The sequence below is a fragment of the Morus notabilis genome, unplaced genomic scaffold, assembly GCF_000414095.1.
Source record: "Morus notabilis unplaced genomic scaffold, ASM41409v2 Scaffold329, whole genome shotgun sequence".
NCBI classification, from domain to species: domain Eukaryota; kingdom Viridiplantae; phylum Streptophyta; class Magnoliopsida; order Rosales; family Moraceae; genus Morus; species Morus notabilis.
Genome location: NW_010358084.1, coordinates 311,950 through 334,001, shown reverse-complemented (window position 1 = coordinate 334,001; position 22,052 = coordinate 311,950). Strand labels below are relative to the sequence as shown.

The following is a 22,052-nucleotide window of genomic DNA, read 5'->3' as shown; positions in this document are numbered from 1 at the left end:
CATCAAACGACAATTTATCCTAGTATTCTGCAGGAAAACAGCTTTAATGCGGGAAGTGAAAACAGAAAAGAACTGAAAAGTGAAAGGTGTGAAAACGAGTAGAGTGATTGGCGGAGAGAGAAAGTAAAAAAGATAGTAAAGATTTGGCAGGGGTAGAAAAGTGAACACGGTGAAGATTTTAGAGAATAAAAAAAGTTGACATTACATGTAAGAAAGAGCAAATGGATCAGATAAATAATTGCCAAAGTACTCGTTTTTATTTTTTTATTTTCCTTCTCTTATTTTAAAGGACATGAAAGAAAAATGTTATCATTTCTACCATTTTTCATTTTTTTTCTCTAAACGGAGAAATTTCATTCAAAAATTAAGTTGATATAAACTGTAATCTCATATTTACACATCATTCATCTTTCTTAATAGATTTAGTCTTTATCCGTGGTTAAATATTCTTATATTTGGTGATCATTTGTGACCATTTCTCTTTTGTTTCCTTCCATTCATATCGAATGGAATGTAAAAAACAAACAACCGTTTTGTGATTTCTGTCGTTTATAACCTTTTAATTTTTTTTTAACTAAAACAGCTTGGTGGCAACTCGAGACACTTCCAAGAGTGGATGATAAAGTACCACCAGAAATAGGTTAACACGACCCATTTATCATTCATTTTATAAATGGGTTGACACGACAAGTTTATGACATATTTAATAAACGAGTTATTCGTGTCGTGTCGTGTCAACCCGTCAATATACATGTCGTGTTCGGGTTTTATATTTTGACACGATTAATAAACGGGTCGTGTTCGTGTCAGACTTATTCGTATCAACTAAGTGGGTCAACAGACACGAACACAACCTGCTAACCCGAATTGCCACCCCTACATCTTGGTGGTAACTCGAGACACTTCCAAAGCCAGTTGACTCTCAAAGCTGAAGCTAAGACAAACGAGTCATTCACTTCCCATTTGGCTTCACTGTAAATTTTCTTTCAAATGGGGTCCAGCCAAATTTCTAAAATCCGCCTAATTAACATCACTACTCCATTATTTGAACATGAATAGGCGGGCAGTGTAAGGTGTAACACCTAACAAAAGCATTCCTTTTCGCTTATTGAGCCCTTATTTGCAAAGTTTTTTTGACGTTACCGGCAAGAAAAAGGGAAATAAAAGTAATGGAAAGAGACATATTAGGAGCATTTCACGTGTGCTATATAGAGATATGGGAACAAAATACCTGCTATTATTACTACAAGATCTGCTAGCATTAATTTTGGTAATGCACTCAGATCTGCAACAAAATTCTCACTCTGCCATATAGTTAGGTCTCTATTTAGCTAAAAATATAAAGATAATAATAGTACTAATGATAGTATGATAATAATAACAAGATCTTTCTTACCAGCTCAGTGTTGGTTTTATAAATCGAGAAAATCTTAATGATTTCTTATTTTATTCTTTCTTAGTTTTGTTTGCCTTTCATCTTTTGGTTGCTTTTCTGCTAAATGTTTTTGACTTTTATGCTTTAGGATTGAAACATTTTTTCTTCTTTTTTTTTTTAAATAAATAAAACTTTGCTTATTCAATATATATATATATGTATATATATAATTGTAAAGAAAAGAATTTGGTGCTAGAATTAAAATAAGACATGGAATGTAGTTGTTGGCAATGCAATGAGCACGCCAAAACAGGTTCAAGGAATTTTTTTTTTTTTTTTTTTTTTGTTCTGGTCAGATGTATCCAATTGGTTTAAATTGTTTTTGATTAGTTTAATGAATTGGGCACTGATTTGATTACGCATACAATTAATGTGGCATAAACAAGTTGAGAAGCATAGGCCACATACAAGTGATTATCACGAATGACTTTTAAGGTCCCTTTAGAGAAAGCTTTTTATATAAAAATTGATGAAAATGGGTTTGTGGGGGTTGTTTGTATATATTATTCAATTGATATGTATTGTAGACATGTAGACATGTTTATATTTTTGAGTTAAAAGGACAGCAAAGCAAATAGTGAATTGATTGATCTCAAATCTCAATAGATGAATAGATGTTTCAACAAAAATAACAAATATAAAAATTAAAACCACTTTATGGTCATTTTCATAAAACTTGATTGAAATTAAAGTCATCTTCTTTGCATGATTTATATTGTATGGGGTTTTGAAGAAGTCTATAGAAGGATGTGCTAAATTTGTTAGTGCATTAAATACTATTATACTAGTTTACCACCAAAAAAAAAAAAAAACTAAAAAACTATCATACTAGCAACCCTCTACAATTTAACCCATTTAAATACTTGATTCTAAAATATACTCCTTTTCCTTTATTACACTATTCCCCATCATGAATGATCAAGATCTATTTCTTTCCGTGCCTAAACAATCAATAATCCAAAGGGGAAAAAGAAATAGAAAAAAGAAAACAATAAATATGAAAACTTTTCCATAATTATACCAAAATGGTGGTAAGTTAATAGTTAGGTGAAGACAGCAAGGGCGAACAAAATCCCAACACAGAAAATAAAAAGTGATATTAGAAACATATTTATATTAATGTATGTATATATATAATGACAAAACCATGATTAGTGGTGGTATATGATTAATCATTGAGTCAAATGAACGGCAAGCAACCCACAATTTTGTTACTTCAAAGGACCATACAAAATGGAAAATACATGTCATTCTCAAAAAAAAAAAAAAAAAAAAAAAAAAAGAGAGAGAGATGGGCCCACATGAGTAATTTAGGACCCACCAAAAAGAGCATCCAATGACAGGTGTACACATTGACAGAGCACCAACAAACACTTTTAGTCAAACCCAAATGATAGGAGGCCGTGCCACTCATCATTCCCATTCGGTCAAATTTCGGATCCCCAAAAAAGAAAAAAAATTTACACGAGGCCAAAAACCAATACAAAAAAATGGACACCCACATAAAAACGTCGACGTTTTACAGACAACGACGTCGTTTTTCTTCATTGGAGGGATTAGACGGCGGTTAAAAGTTAGTTTGTGACGACTCTGAAGAGTAGAGCGTCGGTGGTGGTTAACCGCTGGTTAGTTTCTCAGTTTAGAGAGAGCGAGAGAGAGGAGAGAGAGAGAGAATCGCTTCGTATATAAGCCATCGAAGCTGAAGGCCAACTTTTTCTTTGGGGGAGAGAGAGAGAAAGAGACGAGGGAGTTCTAGAGAGAGAGAGAGAGTGGAGAGAGAGGGAAAGGGGGCTCTTGGCTTCGGGACTTTAAAGAGGCACAGGAGCTGCGGCCATGGCTGACTCTAACGATTTCGTTTCTGTTGATATGGAGAAGATCTATCTCGGTGGAAAGGTAAAGGTTTTGGCTTTTTATTGATTTATTTATTTTCATTTTTGTTTCTTCTCTTCCTTACAGATTTTGTTCTGAAGATTTATCAATCTGAAGCTTATTATTATAATTATTTTGCATTCGGTTCAAATAATCGGTTTTCAAAAATCGAAACTTTTAGGTTAATGAGGTTTTATGCTGATAATCGATAGAAACAGAGAGAGCTTTCACGAATTTTTTTTTAATTTTCTGAAAGTGTTCGAATGGTTTTTTGGTCGATTTTTTAGTTTGGGATATGGAAGATTTGAAAATGGTAAACGCTAGATTTGTACATGCCTTATTTTCGAATTTAGTTTTCTTTTTCCCCGTTTTAGCATTTCAGAAAAAAACGAAGCTTTCCGTTTATGAATGAAACCTTTTTTAGTCAATAATACAAGTTTTATCATTTTTTTGCGCTCTGTTTTGCCAAAATAAAGCTGTCTTTCCGGTCTTCCTTCATTATATGTTTTCTGTAATCTAATTCCTTCAGGTCCGGGACCCTTTATGTAAAGCTTTCAAATTTCAGTTTCGGTCATTTTTTTTTGCCAATTGTTTGAAACTCTTTGACTCTTTGTGAGCTTTTTTGGGTGTTGATATGGGTTGCGAAATGGGATGCTGTTTATTTCTTTCCATTTTCTTAGTTTCCATTGTTGGCAAGTTTTTATTGTTTTCCGTTCTTATTTTCTGATTCTTTCCTTCATGGATGATTCACTTTGTGGGAAAGAAATTGGATTCTCCGCTGGATCCATTTCGAAGTTTACTGCCCATGAGGAAATAATTAAAAAATGCATCTTTCTTCATTGGTTATCTTGTTTTCTTTTTATGTTATTGACTGGCCGAGTTGTTACTCCGTCTTACCATTTGTTTTGTTTCCTTGTTTTATTGATAATTTTTACCAGTTTAAAACCTTAAAGAAAATGTCTTTTTGTGTATGTAAGATTCCTTGCGTCTCTTTTTAAGTATAACCAAGTCTCTTTTCCTTTTTCCTTTATCCTTATCCAGAAAAAAACGAAAAAATTTCTGCAATAATTGAAATCTGGACTGTTTCATCTATCTTTTTAAAAGTCATATGACAAAAAAAAAAAGTGTCAAGTTTCTTTTAAGTTGCCTTAAAAGGGGCAAGTGCACATGTGAAGTCCCAGGGAGAATAAATCTTGAAGAAAGGTGCTGGATATTAGCCCTTACTTGGAGGCTAGGAATATGGTGTACGTGTAGTAGATTTTTCTATCAAGGCTATTTCTCCTAAAAGCACCACATTATCCAAGAATCCCAGATATATTAACATATTACTAAGAAGAATACAATGGTAGTCAAACCGTTATTTGATTTTGATATTTTCGTGGATGTGTAGTTGTGTCTTCTGCTCATGCATTTTTTTTTTTCCTTCAGTTTCTCATACGTTGATGAATTTCTTGTCTGTCACTCACGTAACCTTTCATTGACAGGAACATATAATACAAACCGGCCGTGGCAATGTGTCTGTTATCATCTATGGGGACCAAGACAAGCCCGCACTTATTACTTATCCTGATTTAGCTTTAAACCGTAAGTGCACTAGTTTTAATTTGGTTGGTATTGTTCATGATGCTTATTTTTTGGGTCGTATCAGATATTAAAAGTTCACCAACACATATACGTTCTTTATTTGCTAAGACTATCTGACAATCAAGCAAAACTTAATCTTCTCTAAATTATTTGAGCAGATATGTCTTGTTTCCAAGGATTATTTTTTTGTCCTGAAGCATCTTCTTTGCTGCTCCACAACTTCTGTATATACCATATCAGTCCTCCTGGCCATGAGGTCAGTAAGTTTTTTGGTTTGAGTGCGCTTATCTGACTCGGCTATCCTTAATGTTGGAATGTTTTGTTCCTCAGAACCATTGTATAACTGAATACTGTTATTAACAAAGTTCCTTCTTTGGCACTTCCGCAAGAGTTCTTGCAGTTGGGAGCTGCTCCAATTTGCCCAGATGATCCTGTGCCTTCTGTTGATGATTTAGCAGACCAGATTGTTGAAGTTCTCAACTTTTTTGGGTAATTCATTATGATTTTTCCCCCTGGGATCTTTTAATATTAAATAACTTTTTCACTAATAATTGTGAGACCGAGAAAATATGTAACGCTGTATTGAACATTTCACTATTAGTGTTAATAGTTATGACGAGCGGAAATAGAAGGGATTCTCCCCCTTTAAATAACATCTAAGAATCGCTATAACTTATTTTGTGATTCTTTCGTCATACCCTTCAGGCTTGGTGCAGTTATGTGTATGGGAGTAACAGCGGGTGCCTATATCCTTACCTTATTTGCTGTAAGTTTCCTCTGGAGTATTCTTATTCTGTGTTCTTTTCTGATTCCAAACAAAATTTACTAATTAATGTTTCTGTGTCACAGATGAAATATAGAGAGCGTGTTCTTGGTTTGATACTTGTATCTCCTCTATGCAAAGCACCCTCTTGGTCGGAATGGATTTATAATAAGGTTTTTACCCCTGAGCCTAGTTGTTAGCCTTATCAAACTTCTGTTTTTGTCATTTTTCTTATATGAAATAACGTTATCAAACTTGCAATATGCAGGTGATGTCAAATTTGCTATATTTTTATGGCATGTGTGGTTTGCTAAAAGAGTGTTTGCTCCAACGGTATTTCAGTAAGGTACTTTTTTTTTCCAGCCTGCTCCTTTCCTTTATTTCCTCTTCTGTTTGTTGGTTGATGATGGATAAAGGATGATTTATATCGTACAGGAGGTTCGGGGTAATGCAGAAGTTCCAGAATCCGATATAGTTCAAGCATGCAGAAAGGTTAGTGCTTGAGTTAATCATTTCTCCAAAATATTCAAAAACAAAAACCTGCACCGCACACTTGCAAAGACACATTTACTTAAAGTAGTAGGATTTGAAGGATGAATCTAGTTTAATTCTGTGACTTCTTTCCTTGTTCAGTTGCTGGAAGAGAGGCAGGGCGTAAATGTTTTGCGTTTTCTTCAAGCAATTAATGGGTAATATACTACGCAGATTTTCATTCATTCTGTGTGATTTTATTTCATATTTTGGGTTTGCAATTGGTATATTGCGTTTACATATTGCTATATCTCTTTTCTTTGTCTGCTTGCAGGAGACGTGACATTACAGAGGGCTTGAAGAGTCTAAAATGTCGCACACTTATTTTCATCGGGGATAGCTCCCCTTTTCATTCTGAGGCTCTTTACATGACAGCAAAATTAGATAGGAGATATAGCGCCTTAGTAGAGGTATGTTTAGTTGACCAAATATTCTGATTGGGATAAAATAAATGAATGTAGAAGTGGCATTTTTCCAACGGAGAATGTGATGCTGGTGCAGGTTCAGGCTTGTGGCTCGATGGTGACAGAGGAGCAGCCACATGCAATGCTTATACCAATGGAGTATTTCTTCATGGGCTATGGTTTGTATAGGCCTTGCCAGTTCAGTGACAGCCCAAGGAGCCCACTCAGCCCATCCTGCATCTCTCCGGAGCTCCTCTCTCCAGAGAGCATGGGATTAAAGCTCAAACCGATAAAGACCCGCGTCACACTTGAGGTTTAATGCGGAAGACAGGTAGAGGTGCAAATATGATAACCTTTTGTGATTCAGAAAAACAACCAATCGTGCTTCATTTTCTTTTTGTTCATTGATTTTTTGATTATTTAAGAAGGGTAGAAGTCGTTGGAGGAGGGGTTGTTGATAAGAAGAGGAGAATTAAAAGGGATATATATATATATATTTATTTATATGTTATACAGTTAGGGAGGATGCTTACATTCATTCATTTGTAGTCAGTCATAAAGGGTATCATTTGAGCCATCTGTAAAGTATAAAAATGGACAGAGAAATATGTTTATGATGACGAAAAATCAATAATAGAGAGGAACTCCCCCAATTATTTTGAAGACTTCCTGTCCGTATTCTTTCATCTCTCTCTCTCTGTGAACTGCCATTTGCATTGGATCACTTTTTGTTGCCAACTTAACTGCGGAACTCTACCTTTTTAGAATATCAAGTGTGACAAAGACAACTTATATTTCAGAATGGAGCTTTAAGCGTATTCTTACTTACCATCATGGGAAATGGAAATCAGTAATAATTTAGCACAGCTTCGTGTCATCTACAAGTGAATGGTTATAGCTGAACGTGAATATGACGGACTGAAATAATATGTTATGTTATTTTTTTTTTTTTTTGGGCTATATTCTGCGTCCATGGCACCATTTTTTCAGCGATATAAAATTATTTGCCGTCCATGGTAAATCTGGGACCTTATTTTATTGAAAAAAATAGAGAAATAGGTCAAGACTTGAGATAAATTAAAATTAATAGGCCAATAGTTTATTTAAGTTAATAAATAGGTTAAATTATTATTTTTGTTCATAACTTGTCTGGTTATGAGCCATAACTTGACAAGTTATTGTCCATAAATCACGGTTTTTGTCCATAACTTGTCTGGTTATGAACCATAACTTGACAAGTTTATCCATAATTTATCTGGTTATGAATCATAACTTGACAAGTTATGGCCTATTAATTTTTATAACTAAAAGTTGGCCTATATACTTCCTTAAGCTTTTCATATTGGCATATTTTATATTATTTCCGTATTTTATTCTTTCCATGAATTAGAGATTACTTGTTACTCTGTTCAAACCGAGTTTAAAAAGGAAAAGAGGAAAAGAAAAGCAGGAAATATTTGCTTGAAAGTGATTTGGTCTTCCCAAATTTTGACTTAAATACCATAATCTGTTGAGTTACTACTGCTGAGAACGACTTGGAACTATTTTTTGCATGTTATATATTCCCTCATATTCGTCATTTGTTTTTTGCTTTTATAGTTCTTGCTTGTTAAAAATTATTCACATTCCTGGATAGATGACTTATTTCATCTTTGAAAAACTATTCTTTACCTTCACCTGTAGAAAGGAAATCATATATTCATGTATTATTGCTATATAACTGTTTTGCTGGAACCAACATGGGGAGAGTTAAGTTCTCTTTCATTCAAATTCTTCTTATTTAGATCATTTTTTTTTTCCAGAGAAAAAACGTAGCTAGAAGATTCCCAATAAAAATGAACCAGCAGCATAATGAGAATAAACTAAAACAAGTACTTAATTAATTGCCATATTTTTGTCAGGCTACACAAAATATCATTTTTTTTTAACAATGAAACAGGATGACGCGTTGAGAGTTCGTTGCCCAAGCAAGGAGCCTGCCAACACGTTGAGTCGTTTGACACAAAATATATCATTTTATGTTCATTTTTCTGCCAAAAACAGTCTTTGTGAAATCCAAGCTAGAATAGGAGACAACTTGCTACATTGTAAAAGCAAACACAATAAGATAGTAATACATAAACACAAACACTAACAACATAGAATGCATAAATACCAAAGCAGGGCAATTTACACCAGGCCAAGCCATTTTCCCTTGCATCGAAAGATGGAAAGCTGCAACAAATCAAGTACTTCAACTATTTTACAAGCTCTCACTTTGAAACAGAAAGCGCTCCAGAACCTGCATACAACATAGGGCAAAATAAAGCTATGCTTCTCTATGACATTTCAAAGCAGTAGGAAATACAAAAATTAATTAATTAAGCAAGAGAATGATAACTTATATAAACGAACTTTCCCTAAATCTTTTGAGAGAAAAAGTATTTACCAATTAGCTAGGTTTTGATCATCCTCGACAGTTTTGCCTTGCGAACTGCTACGGTTACGTAAAGCCAATCACCAGCGTCATTCAATAAGTTGAAGTATCTGTATCTCCACATCTTGTTGAAGACTAATGTCCCACAAACTCCCCAAAATGCAACTATAAATCCAACTGCCGCACTAATGTAAAATCCTTTGGTTATGAACCCATCTTCTTCTTCGCCATCGTGGGCATCTTCAGTAGCTCCAGGAGAGATGGGTGGTTCTTCTTCACCTGGACATTTCTTTGGGAGTGGATCTCCACAAAGTTCAGGATTTCCCATGTATGCAGCAGCATCGCGTGTTTGGAGTTGAGTTCCTGTTGGAATTTTGCCTGACAAATTGTTGCTTGACAAGTCCAATGTATTGAGACGATCTACTTGAGAGAGACTCGAAGGAATTCGGCCGGAAAGGTGATTGTTTGACAAATCAAGAAGATCTAAAGATTTCAACCGACCAATCTCTTGCGGGATCTTTCCAGTCAGATTGTTTCTCGACAAGTTCAAAGAAATCAATCCAAGGAGCTTAGTGATTTCTCTTGGAATTTCACCTGACAACTTGTTACTGGACAAATCAATGTTCTTCAGAAGTCCCAAGCTTGTGAATTCCTGGAATGCTCCTTTCCATACTAAAAATAATCTTTCGTCTTAGAATTGCAAAGGAACATCGAAACGAGTTGGGTCGTTGCCTTCGTAAGGCCAATAAATTGTTGAATCTTCGCTCCCAATTTCTTTCATTGCTGTAATATTGTCAAGACATTTGGGGACATTGATCGAGAGATCATTTGAAGACAAGTCCAAGAGTTGAAGGCGTACTAAGCGACACAGCTCTACAGGAATACTCCCATTGAAGTTATTGGATCGCAGGCTAAGAATGACAAGAGCTGCGAAACTCTTCCCAATCCACGCTGGTATCTGCCCTGACAATTTGTTTGCTTCTACGTCAAAAATAATCAACCATGTACAATTTTGTAAGGATGAAGGCAATCCCCCGGTCAAATTGTTGTTACCCAAATGCAAGGTCTGTAGTTTCCTTAACAAGCCAAGAGAGGCAGGAATTTTCCCCGATAACTTATTATTTGCCAGAATAAGAATTCGCAAGTAGCGCATATTTGACCAACAATTAGGAATCTCGCCCGAAAGTTGATTGTATGAAACATCAAGAAAGGTCAGATATGGAGATTTATGAACCTTACACAGGAAATTTAGGTCTGAAAATCGATTTTTGAAAAGATTTAGTGAAACCACTTCGAGTAAAAAAAGAGGTATCGAGCCTTCTAGCTGGTTTGAACTCAAATCTATCTCCTTCAAAATCAATCTCGAAGGTCCCCTGAATCTTTGCTTATCCAGAATTGTTCCCCTGATTTCATTATCAGACAGATCAAGACTCTCCAAATTAGGAAGACTTTTCCAAAAATTGTAGGGAATATGATTTGAAATTCCGGTTTTGGAGACGTCAAGAATGGTACAATTCTTTTGAGTTAGGATCCATTTGGGGAAATGAGGACCCAACTTGCAAGATCTAAGGGATATACTTTCCAATCCATGAAAGGATGGAATCCAATCAGAAGACATGTTCAAAACCAAACGTGAGTTGGAAGATAAATTCAAAGTATGTAGGTTGAAAAGTTCAGAAAAATGAGCTTCAGACATCACATCTGCCATTGAGTTGTTAGAAATATCCAAAACCTCCAACTTTGATAGTTGACCTATACTTTTTGATGTGTTTCCATTTAATTGATTCGAGGAAAGATGTAGCGCTTTCAGAGATGGATACAGTGTAAAGTTAGGCAACGATCCCACAATTCGATTATCATCTAAGTTCAAAAACTCCAAAGGGAAATGAGCACACCTGGATGATGATTCAGAGAATCGGAGCTGTCCGCTAAGACCGTTGTTATCTGCACGGAATTGCTTTAGTGCACAAATTTTCCAAATAGATTCCGGAATTTCACCTTCTAGCATGTTTGTCTTAAGATCAAGGTATTCAAGAGAAGCCATGTTTCCAAAAGATTCTGGAATGGATCCTTCCAAGTGATTGCCGCTGAGATCGAGATATGCAATGGATGTCATATTCCCAAAGGACTCTGGTATGGAACCTTCTAAATTACTGTGGCTCAGATCAAGATATGTAAGCGCAGTCATATTCCTAAAAGAATCTGGAATATTGGAACCTTGAAAATTGTATTGAAGATCAAGGTATTCAAGGGAAGCCATGTTACCAAATGCTTCTGGAAAAGAACTATTTGGCAGGGAACCGGCAAGGTCAAGATGAACAAGGCTATGACTGTAGTTGAACAACCACAGCAATATAGAAGCAGATGGAAAATAGACGCTGGAAAGATCAAGGACGGCGAGAAATCTTGAAGAATTAACGAGGGAAAGATGCGGAGGAACAACATCTGGAAGAAAACATTCACTCAACTTCAAACTTACCAAGCGAGGAAGGTTATTGACCACATGCACCCAGTCATCGGGTAAGCTCATGTACATGGAACTAAGGTCAAGTAGTTGTAAAGAAGAAAGATGTGAGACCCAATTCATATTTTTTATGCGTAGTTCAGTATTGCTAAGATCTAGATATTGCAAGCTGGAAAGGTTTCCAAGTTGAGGAGGAATTTCTCCCCATAGGTAAGTCTGAGAGAGGTTGAGGTACCTCAATTTGCTGAGGGTACCAAGAAAACTTGGGATTGGGTATTGATGCCAATAAAAATTGATGCCACTTAGGTCCAAATACTTCAAATTACTGAGATTAACCATTGAAGAACTGATGTTGGTTCCTTCAAAGTAATAGAAATCTGGACCAAAAGTTGAAGCAGAAAGATCGAGCCTAACGACATGATCGGATCGGTTGTCACACCGAATTCCAATCCATTCACAACACTCTCTTTTCTCTTCTTCTTCCCCCCAAGATGAAAGAAAACCATGCTCATCATCGTAAATACCCTCTTTGATCTTCAACAATGCTTGTCTCTCTGCTTCTTTGCACCTGAGTTTTTGCTTTCCAACACCTGGAGTTGAACCCCAGCCACCCCGTCAAGTGAATCAAAAAAAGTAAAAAAACGAGAGTACGACAGGTTGATCTGCTCATGATCATCATGGCAATGGGAATCAATGATCAGAATGAAGATGTGGTTAACTTAATTCACAAATAACACTATCTCCAAGAATAAACACAACAACCAAAACATAGCCAACCGGGATTTCCAGTCCAATACGGTAGAATACATGCAATTTCGTCTCATTTTCTTGCCTTCCCATTAATGTGATGTGAAGGTCTTGACTTATACAAACGGACGAGAGATTAATGTTTGTAAGCTTAGTTTCTTAGCTATGTACACAAGAGTATTGGTTTAAATTATACATGCTTTAGGGTCCGTTTCGTTCGCTGATTCGAGTTGAAATGTAACTTTATGTGAGAGTTTTTTACTGTAACAAAAAAATTAAATGTGACTGTCTCTGAGAACTTTTTACTGCAGTAAAACTCGAATCGGTAAAATGAATGAAACCTTAATCTCACAATACATACAAATCAGACTTTGGACACGGCATAACTGAGCGTGCCATTTACTTCAAAATTGTCAAGGCACTAAGTTGGCTAATAATGAGATTGAAAGTAGTTAGCAATAACTGTGGGGTACAAGACTCCAAGTCTTCTAACCAATAGAGCATTGCTGTTGGGTCCACTTTTGTGACCCAAGAGCATTTTTGAAGCCAATAATGCACGCTTAGAGTTGTAAATAAGGCTGGGCTGAAAGGATAGTTCGTGGTCCGCCTCTTACGTCTGGCGTTGGGCCCGGCCCAGACGTCCAGGTTGGACCGAACCTATGTCTTATCCAACTGGGGCTCTTTACACATTTAGCGAGAGTTAAGTATAGTAAAACTTTTAAAATATTATAAGAATAGCAAAATTTTGATATTATTAAAATAATTTTGATATTATTATATAGTATCAAATGAGACGTTATTATGATAATGACTATATTATTTTTGTTATATTTATAATATTTTGAAAATTTTGCGAAATTTCAATTTAAGGTGCATGAAATTTTGCTATGTAATGTAATAATCACTGTTAAATTGACCCATGAGATAGGTTATTAAAAAAAGGAAAATTGTAGTGAATAGCAAATTTTTTGAAATTAAATTAAGTAAATAATAAATTTTAAGACTATTTAAAGTAAATTGCAGTTTACGTGGTAAATGAATTATTTATTAAAATTAGTAAAAAAATAATTTATGTCGTAAAAATATTAAAAAATCTTTATTTAAGTGAGAAAAATCTTTTTATCTGTCGTAAAAAGAAAATTTACATGAAAAATATTTTTACTAGTTGTAAACGTACTATTTACGCGGTAAATAACTCATTTACTACGTAAACTATTTACTTCAAATATTTTTAAAATATGCTATTTATTTAATTTAGTTTTATAAATCTACTATTTAATACATTTTGTTAAAAAAAAATATTTGCCATTTCATGTCTTTAGTCAAAATGGCTAATGATTTAAATTTTTTTCCGTTCTTTTTCTACTCCAATCATTAGGTAAATAATTAACTATTTTAGAGAATGCAGTTTATACTAACCAAATATAACTAGTAAGAAATGACGAACTATAGAAACTCATTTTTTATCCCTTAAAAAGAAAAAATAGTTAAATTTGGCGTAGAAGTACATGTCCCAATTGAAATTGCTGATGATGAGAATGAGCTTATCATGTTTATGATCTTACAAATAAAGTACAATCAGTACTTATTTATTATACCAAAAAGTTTAGTGTATTCTACGTTCCAACCTTCTAATTTCTACTATGTTCTCATTTTTTACAAGAATTTTAGATTATTATCACTAGTATCTCTTAAAGTTTAGAATTATTTTTAGTTTGCCCATTAAAATTTAAAAATTCTTATTTTGTTCTATGAATTTTACATTTTTCCTACTTAACCTTTTCTATTGTAATCTTTGTAAAAAATAGATAGAAAAGAGAGAAATGCAGTTAATTGGTCTTTTTGTTTGAATTTTTTTAAAAAAAAGATAAAAACCACATAGCAACACTTAACTCATATATATATATATATATATATATTTTGTCTAATTTTACTAAAAATTCTTAACAAAAGACTTAAATGAGACAAATAAAAAATTTAATGGACAAATTGAGAGTTTTCAAAATTTAGGTGGCAAAATTGAGGTGATTTGGTCTGCCGAATTTTTACTTAAATACCAGCATCTGTTGTGTTACTACTGCTTATACGTACGAATTAGAACTGATTTTTTGGCATGTTATATTTTCCCTCCGATTCGTCATTCGGCTTTTGGTTTCAAAGTTCTTGCTTATTAGAAATTATTCTCAATTTCCCAAGTGGACAACTTATTTCATATTATTATAACTATTCTTTACCTTCACTGTTGCTATATAACTTTTTTGCTGGCCAGATATTTTCTTATATATCCGAATAATTCTTATTCCGTTCGAAATCAACTTCTACCAATATCATCAATGTTCCAATACTACAGATATATATATATATTTCAGAGTAAAAAACAGGGACGTGGGTAGAAAATTCACGTCGAAATGAGCCATCAGCATAATGAGAATGATTTTATCCATCTTTTCTAATATACTACAACAAGTACTTAATGGATTATGTTATATTTTTTTCAGGCGACACAAATATCATTACATGTTCATTTTTCAGCCAAAAACAATCATTGGCAGATCCAAGCTGGAATAGGGGACAACACTTGTACATTGTAAACCAAACACAATAACATAATACATAAACATAAACACCAACAACATAGAATTCATAAATGGTAAATACCAAAGCAGGGCAATTTACACCAGGCCAAGCCATTTTCCCTTGCATCGAAAGATAGAAAGCTGCAACAAATCAAGTACTTCAACTATTTTACAAGCTATCACTTCGAACAGAAAGCGCTCCAGAACCTGCATACAACATAGGGCCATCACTCAAAATAAAGCTATGCTTCTCTATGACATTTCAAAGCAGTAGGAAATACAAAAATTAATTAATTAAGCAAGAGAATGATAACTTACATAAACGAACTTTCCCTAAATCTTTTGAGCGAAAAAGTATTTACCAATTGGCTAGGTTTTGATCATCCTCAACAGTTTTGCCTTGCGAACTGCTACGGTTACGTAAAGCCAATCACCAGCGTCATTCAATAAGTTGAAGTATCTGTATCTCCACATCTTGTTGAAGACTAATGTCCCACAAACTCCCCAAAATGCAACTATAAATCCAACTGCCGCACTAATGTAAAATCCTTTGGTTATGAACCCATCTTCTTCTTCGCCATCGTGGGCATCTTCAGTAGCTCCAGGAGAGATGGGTGGTTCTTCTTCACCTGGACATTTCTTTGGGAGTGGATCTCCACAAAGTTCAGGATTTCCCATGTATGCAGCAGCATCGCGTGTTTGGAGTTGAGTTCCTGTTGGAATTTTGCCTGACAAATTGTTGCTTGACAAGTCCAATGTATTGAGACGATCTACTTGAGAGAGACTCGAAGGAATTCGGCCGGAAAGGTGATTGTTTGACAAATCAAGAAGATCTAAAGATTTCAACCGACCAATCTCTTGCGGGATCTTTCCAGTCAGATTGTTTCTCGACAAGTTCAAAGAAATCAATCCAAGGAGCTTAGTGATTTCTCTTGGAATTTCACCTGACAACTTGTTACTGGACAAATCAATGTTCTTCAGAAGTCCCAAGCTTGTGAATTCCTGGAGTGCTCCTTTCCATACTAAAAATAATCTTTCGTCTTAGAATTGCAAAGGAACATCGAAACGAGTTGGGTCGTTGCCTTCGTAAGGCCAATAAATTGTTGAATCTTCGCTCCCAATTTCTTTCATTGCTGTAATATTGTCAAGACATTTGGGGACATTGATCGAGAGATCATTTGAAGACAAGTCCAAGAGTTGAAGGCGTACTAAGCGACACAGCTCTACAGGAATACTCCCATTGAAGTTATTGGATCGCAGGCTAAGAATGACAAGAGCTGCGAAACTCTTCCCAATCCACGCTGGTATCTGCCCTGACAATTTGTTTGCTTCTACGTCAAAAATAATCAACCATGTACAATTTTGTAAGGATGAAGGCAATCCCCCGGTCAAATTGTTGTTACCCAAATGCAAGGTCTGTAGTTTCCTTAACAAGCCAAGAGAGGCAGGAATTTTCCCCGATAACTTATTATTTGCCAGAATAAGAATTCGCAAGTAGCGCATATTTGACCAACAATTAGGAATCTCGCCCGAAAGTTGATTGTATGAAACATCAAGAAAGGTCAGATATGGAGATTTATGAACCTTACACAGGAAATTTAGGTCTGAAAATCGATTTTTGAAAAGATTTAGTGAAACCACTTCGAGTAAAAAAAGAGGTATCGAGCCTTCTAGCTGGTTTGAACTCAAATCTATCTCCTTCAAAATCAATCTCGAAGGTCCCCTGAATCTTTGCTTATCCAGAATTGTTCCCCTGATTTCATTATCAGACAGATCAAGACTCTCCAAATTAGGAAGACTTTTCCAAAAATTGTAGGGAATATGATCTGAAATTCCGGTGTTGGAGACGTCAAGAATGGTACAATTCGTTTGAGTTAGGATCCATTTGGGGAAATGAGGACCCAACTTGCTGGATCTAAGAGATATACTTTCCAATCCATGAAAGGAAGGAATCCAATCAGAAGACATGTTCAGAACCAAACATGAGTTGGAAGATAAATTCAGAGTATGTAGGTTGGAAAGTTTAGAAAAATGAGCTTCAGACATCACATCTGCCATTGAGTTGTTAGAAATATCCAAAACCTCCAACTTTGATAGTTGACCTATACATTTCGATGTGTTTCCATTTAATTGATTCGAGGAAAGATGTAGCTCTTTCGGAGATGGATACAGTGTAAAGTTAGGCAATGATCCCACAATTCGATTATCATCTAAGTTCAAAAACTCCAAAGGGAAATGAGCACACCTGGATGATGATTCAGAGAATCGGAGCTGTCCGCTAAGACCGTGCAGAACGGAATTGCTTTAGTGCACAAATTTTCCAAATAGATTCCGGAATTTCACCTTCTAGCATGTTTGTCTTAAGATAAAGGTATTCAAGAGAAGCCATGTTTCCAAAAGATTCTGGAATGGATCCTTCCAAGTGATTACCGCTGAGATCGAGAAATGCAATCGATGTCATATTCCCAAAGGACTCTGGTATGGAACCTTCTAAATTACTGAGGCTCAGATCAAGATATGTAAGCGCAGTCATATTCCCAAAAGAATCTGGAATATTGGAACCTTTAAAATTGCATTGAAGATCAAGGTATTCAAGGGAAGCCATGTTACCAAATGCTTCTGGAAAAGAACTATTTGGCAGGGAACCGGCAAGGTCAAAATGAACAAGGCTATGACTGTAGTTGAACAACCACAGCAATATAGAAGCAGAGGGAAAATAGTTTACGGAAAGATCAAGGACGGCGAGAAATCTTGAAGAATAAACGAGGGAAAGATGCGGAGGAACAACATCCGGAAGAATACATTCACTCAACTTCAAATTTACCAAGCGAGGAAGGTTACTGACCACATGCACCCAGTCATGGGCTAACCTCATGTCTGTGACACTAAGGTCAAGTAGTTGTAAAGAAGAAAGATGTGAGACCCAATTCATCTTTTTTTATACCTAGTTCAGTATCGCTAAGATCTAGATATTTAATAAATTACAATCTGTATTTTTTTTCATTAATCTCGAAATTAAGCTGTAATTTCAGCAAGTTCTATAATCTACATGTCCAAGAGAATAGAGTATGCATGATACAATACAACATTGCAAACCAAACACATTAATAATAAATACCACCACACATCAAATGCAGTACAACAGAGTAAAACGTGAACACCAACAACAGAGTAACCTATATATCAAAGCAGGGCTGGTAAACATTCAAGTAGTTTACATTGCAGAATATTGTAAAGAAACTAGCAGGAACTACAGAAAGAGAGTACAGTCCCTTAACATCACAAATTATTTGTTGAAGAAAACTCGTCCGAAACAGAAAACTCTCCGCTATGTAAAGTGCAGTCTTCACCTGAAGGGTGGCTCCTGACAATGGTAAAAATCAATGATCATCACCAGCTATAATAAATAAATAAAATAGAAATTTATGTAAACAAGTTTTTCTAAGACTTTTGAGAGGGAGAAGCAACTTACCAATTAGCTTCTAATCATCCGCAGTAATTTTGCCTTCTGTACTGCCATTACTACATAGATCCGATCTCCTATATCATTTAAGAGCTTGAAATATCTGTATCTCCAAGACTTTTTGAAGATTAATGTCCCACAAATTCCCCAAAATCCAACTACAAATCCAAGTCCTATGCTACCATAGAATCCTGGGTTTAAGAATCCATCATCGTCCTCTTGGTCGCCGCCATGTGCATCTTCAGTAACTTCAGAAATAGCCGGTTCTTCTTCATGTACGCATTTCTTTGGAAGTGGGTCACCACAAAGTTCAGGATTTCCCCAATATGCAGCGGCATCACGGTTTTGGAGTTGAGGGCCAGTTGGAATTTTTCCTGACAAGCTATTTCTTGACAAGTCTAATATACCGAGACGGTCTACTTGAGCAAGACTTGAAGGAATGCGACCGGAAAGGTGGTTGTTGGATAAATCAAGAGCATCTAAAGATTTCAACCGACCAATCTCTTGTGGGATTTCTCCACTCAAATTGTTTCTTGACAAGTTCAAAGAAACCAATGCAATAAGCTTAGTGATTTCTTTTGGAATTTCTCCTATCAACTTATTGTTTGACAAATCAAAGTTCTTTAGAAGTTCCAAATTCTTGAATTCACGTACTGCACCTTTCCACATTAGGAGTATTGACTCGTTGCTGAAAGGTAAGTCTGGAAACCCATCTTCTTTCATTCCTTCAATATAACTGAGACATTTCGGAATACTGCTTGAGAGCTCATTCGAAGACAAGTCCAACAATTGAAGATTTTCCAAATGACAAAGTTGTGTGGGCATACTACCGTAAAAGTTATTGGATCGGAGGCTAAGAATAACAAGTTTTGTTAGATTTTTCCCAATCCATGCAGGTACGGGGCCCGATAACTTGTTTTCTCCAACATCAAGAACTATCAACTCTGTACAGTTTTTCAAGGATGAAGGCAATTCTGCAGTGAAATTGTTGTTGCTCAAATGCAATGCCTCGATACGAGTTAGGAAGCCAACTGAAAAGGGAATTTTCCCCGAAAACTTATTATTTGTCAGAATAAGAACTTCCAAGTTCTCCATATTTGACCAGCAATCAGGAAGCTCCCCTGACAGCTGATTATATGAAGCATCAAGAAAGAGTAAGTTGGACGCGGAGATATTGCATATGGAATTAATCTCCGTAAACTTATTTCTAGAAAGACGCAGTGTAGACATTTTGAGGAAAAAAGGCGGTATTTGGCCTCCTATATGATTTGAGCTCAAATCTAAAGAAGGTGAAGATATCAACTCTATTGATGAAACATTGACCTCTTGCTCATTATCATGACTTATTCCCCAAATCTCGTTACTTGACAGATTGAGTTCTGTTACCATTGTAGGAAAATTCCAAAACCAACTTGGAATAGAATCTGAAATCCCGGAGTTGGAGATATCTAGCTCGCTGTAATTCTTTTGAGTTTGAAGCCATTTTGGAAAATGAGGACCCAACTTGCAAGATCCAAGACGTATATAATCCAATTGAAAGGGAGGTCTCCAATCAGAAGGGATCTCGAAAACTATATATGAGTTGGAAGATAAATCCAAAGAAAGTAGCTTGAAGAGCTTTGAAAGATGAGATTCAGAAATCACACTTGCCATAGAGTTTTTAGAAATATCTAAAGTCTCTAACTGTGATAATTGGCCAACACTCTCGGATACGTTTCCGTTGAACTTATTCGAGCTAAGCCATAGGCTTTTCAGAGATGGATAAAGTGTAAAGTTAGGAAGTGATCCTGTGAGTTGATTGTTCTCTAAGAGCAAAGATTCCAAAGAGAAATGAGCACACCTGGATGATGATTCAGCAAACCAGAGTTCTCCACTGAGATTATTATCGTGTAGTCGCAGCGTTTTTAATGCACATATTTCCCAAATGGATTTTGGAATTTCACCTTCAAGCCTATTCTCGCCGACGTCGAGATATTCAAGGCTCGTCATGTTTCCAAAAGCTTCTGGGATGGATCCTTGCAGTTGATTGTTTGAAAGAGAAAGGAATGCAATGGAAGTCATATTGATCCCGAAAGATTTTGGAATGGAGCCTCCTAAGTCATTGCCGGTAAGGTCAATATACTCAAGAGCAAACATATCCTCTAAAGCTTGTAGAATTGAACCTTTTAAGGAGCAAAGGGAGAGGTCAAGATGAACAAGGCTACGATTATAGTTGAACAACAATTGGTGTATTAGTAAAGAAGTAGAGAAATGGTTTCCAGAGAGATCAAGAGTAGCAAGAACTTTTGAAGAATTAACAGGCGAAAGAGACGGGGGAATAGTACTCGGAAGATCACAATAACTCAACTTCAAATCGGTCAAGTGAGGAAGGTTGTTAACTGCGCGCACCCAGTCATTAGCTAAGCTCATGTCTGAGTAACTAAGGTCAAGAAGTTGCAAAGAAGAAAGATGTGAAATCCACTCTGGATTGCTTATGGTCTTTTTCCATTTAAAACTATCGCGAAGATCTAAAATCTGCAAGCTAGAAAGATTTCCAAGTTGTGGAGGAATTTCTCCGGTGATGGTGGTGTAAGAGAGGTTGAGGTACCTTAACTTGCTGAGGCTGCCAATGAAACTTGGGATGGAATTCTGCTCATAAAAGCTGATGCAACTTAGATCCAAATAACTCAAATACCGCAAATCGACCAACTTGAAGCTGAAATTACCTCCTAGAATCCGAGTATTGTAGCCCGGATATCCATCATCCATACCAAAAGTTGAAGGAGAAAGATCAAGCCTGATGACATGACCAGATTTGTTGCTGCACCGAATTCCGGTCCATTCACAACACTCTCTTCCCTCCCAAGACGATAGAAAGCCAACGTCGGATTCATAAAAACCCGCCTTAAATTTTAGCAGTGCCTGGCTCTCGGCTTCTTTGCACTTGAACTTTGGCTCTCCGGCTTCTGTCGAGTAAATCACAAGAACTGAAAACAAAATAATTTGAAAGGCTGATGTGCTCATGATCATGGCAAGGAGCATTGTTGTTATTGATCAGAAGAAAGATCATGTGATTCAAGAATCGTTGCTTTCCAAGAAAGATGAGAAAATCACACGTTCAATACGTTGGAAACTAACTCGGATTTTTATGTAAATTAACTTTATTGCGTTCATATGTATGCGAGTTTACATATCCACTCTGACTAAATATTTAATAGCATGTAAAAGCGACATTGAATTGAGTTTTGCATGTATTGATTTTCTGGATATGTCCATTTATTTTTTAAAATGGAACAATTCATATATTCACTCGGTCAACCAAAAATTTATTTTCAACAATTAATTGCAAACTCATCTCCTACATTTTGCAAAACGTCAAGAGCAACTCCAACTCGGAGTTGACTGGTTGAATGGGATCGTCTGTGGGCCCCACACGGTTGGTCCCACCTGTTTGAGACAGCTTTATGAGATTGAATAGCATTTTCCTTTAAAAACTATCCTCGTTGAATTTTGACTTTTTTTTTGAACGGGGAACACCACAAGTGCCAATAAATTATAATAACCTCTGTGACCTCAAACTAGAGAAAATTGTGACTACGATGAGCAATGGTTCCACTAATAAACTTGAATGATGCTCAAAGTCAAGAAAAATAGACGCGTACCAAATTTTGAAAATAAATATCCAAATAGGTACACAATAATTGATCACATTTATGACTATTTAAAAAAAAAAAAATCCACAATCATTAAAACAATCATATCCATCAAGATTGAGAGACTCATAATACCAAGGCCGTATAAAATACCATTAAGAAATAAAT

General features: G+C 35.7%; 3 protein-coding genes across 3 annotated transcripts; 1 reads left to right on the top strand and 2 right to left on the bottom strand.

Annotated features, from left to right (window-relative positions):
• Window positions 1-3,058: 3,058 nt before the first annotated feature.
• On the top strand, window positions 3,059-7,256 carry LOC21409874 (protein NDL1). The gene is made up of 11 exons (XM_024161419.1): window positions 3,059-3,328; window positions 4,789-4,888; window positions 5,047-5,144; window positions 5,289-5,377; window positions 5,594-5,654; window positions 5,738-5,824; window positions 5,920-5,997; window positions 6,087-6,143; window positions 6,285-6,340; window positions 6,457-6,592; window positions 6,684-7,256. Exons 1-11 carry the CDS (start codon window positions 3,269-3,271, stop codon window positions 6,903-6,905), a joined length of 1,044 nt encoding a protein of 347 aa, XP_024017187.1. The 5' UTR covers window positions 3,059-3,268; the 3' UTR covers window positions 6,906-7,256.
• A 1,765-nt stretch (window positions 7,257-9,021) lies between these two features.
• On the bottom strand, window positions 9,022-12,306 carry LOC112090351 (receptor-like protein EIX2). The gene is made up of 3 exons (XM_024161485.1): window positions 12,195-12,306; window positions 9,735-12,056; window positions 9,022-9,674 (listed from the first exon to the last, which is right to left on the bottom strand). Exons 1-3 carry the CDS (start codon window positions 12,304-12,306, stop codon window positions 9,022-9,024), a joined length of 3,087 nt encoding a protein of 1,028 aa, XP_024017253.1.
• Window positions 12,307-14,843: 2,537 nt separating this feature from the next.
• On the bottom strand, window positions 14,844-21,391 carry LOC21411655 (receptor-like protein EIX2). Its single transcript, XM_024161484.1, has 5 exons — window positions 18,266-21,391; window positions 17,133-17,674; window positions 15,872-16,999; window positions 15,108-15,811; window positions 14,844-14,996 (listed from the first exon to the last, which is right to left on the bottom strand). Exons 1-4 carry the CDS (start codon window positions 21,271-21,273, stop codon window positions 15,159-15,161), a joined length of 5,331 nt encoding a protein of 1,776 aa, XP_024017252.1. The 5' UTR covers window positions 21,274-21,391; the 3' UTR covers window positions 14,844-14,996; window positions 15,108-15,158.
• Window positions 21,392-22,052: the final 661 nt, after the last annotated feature.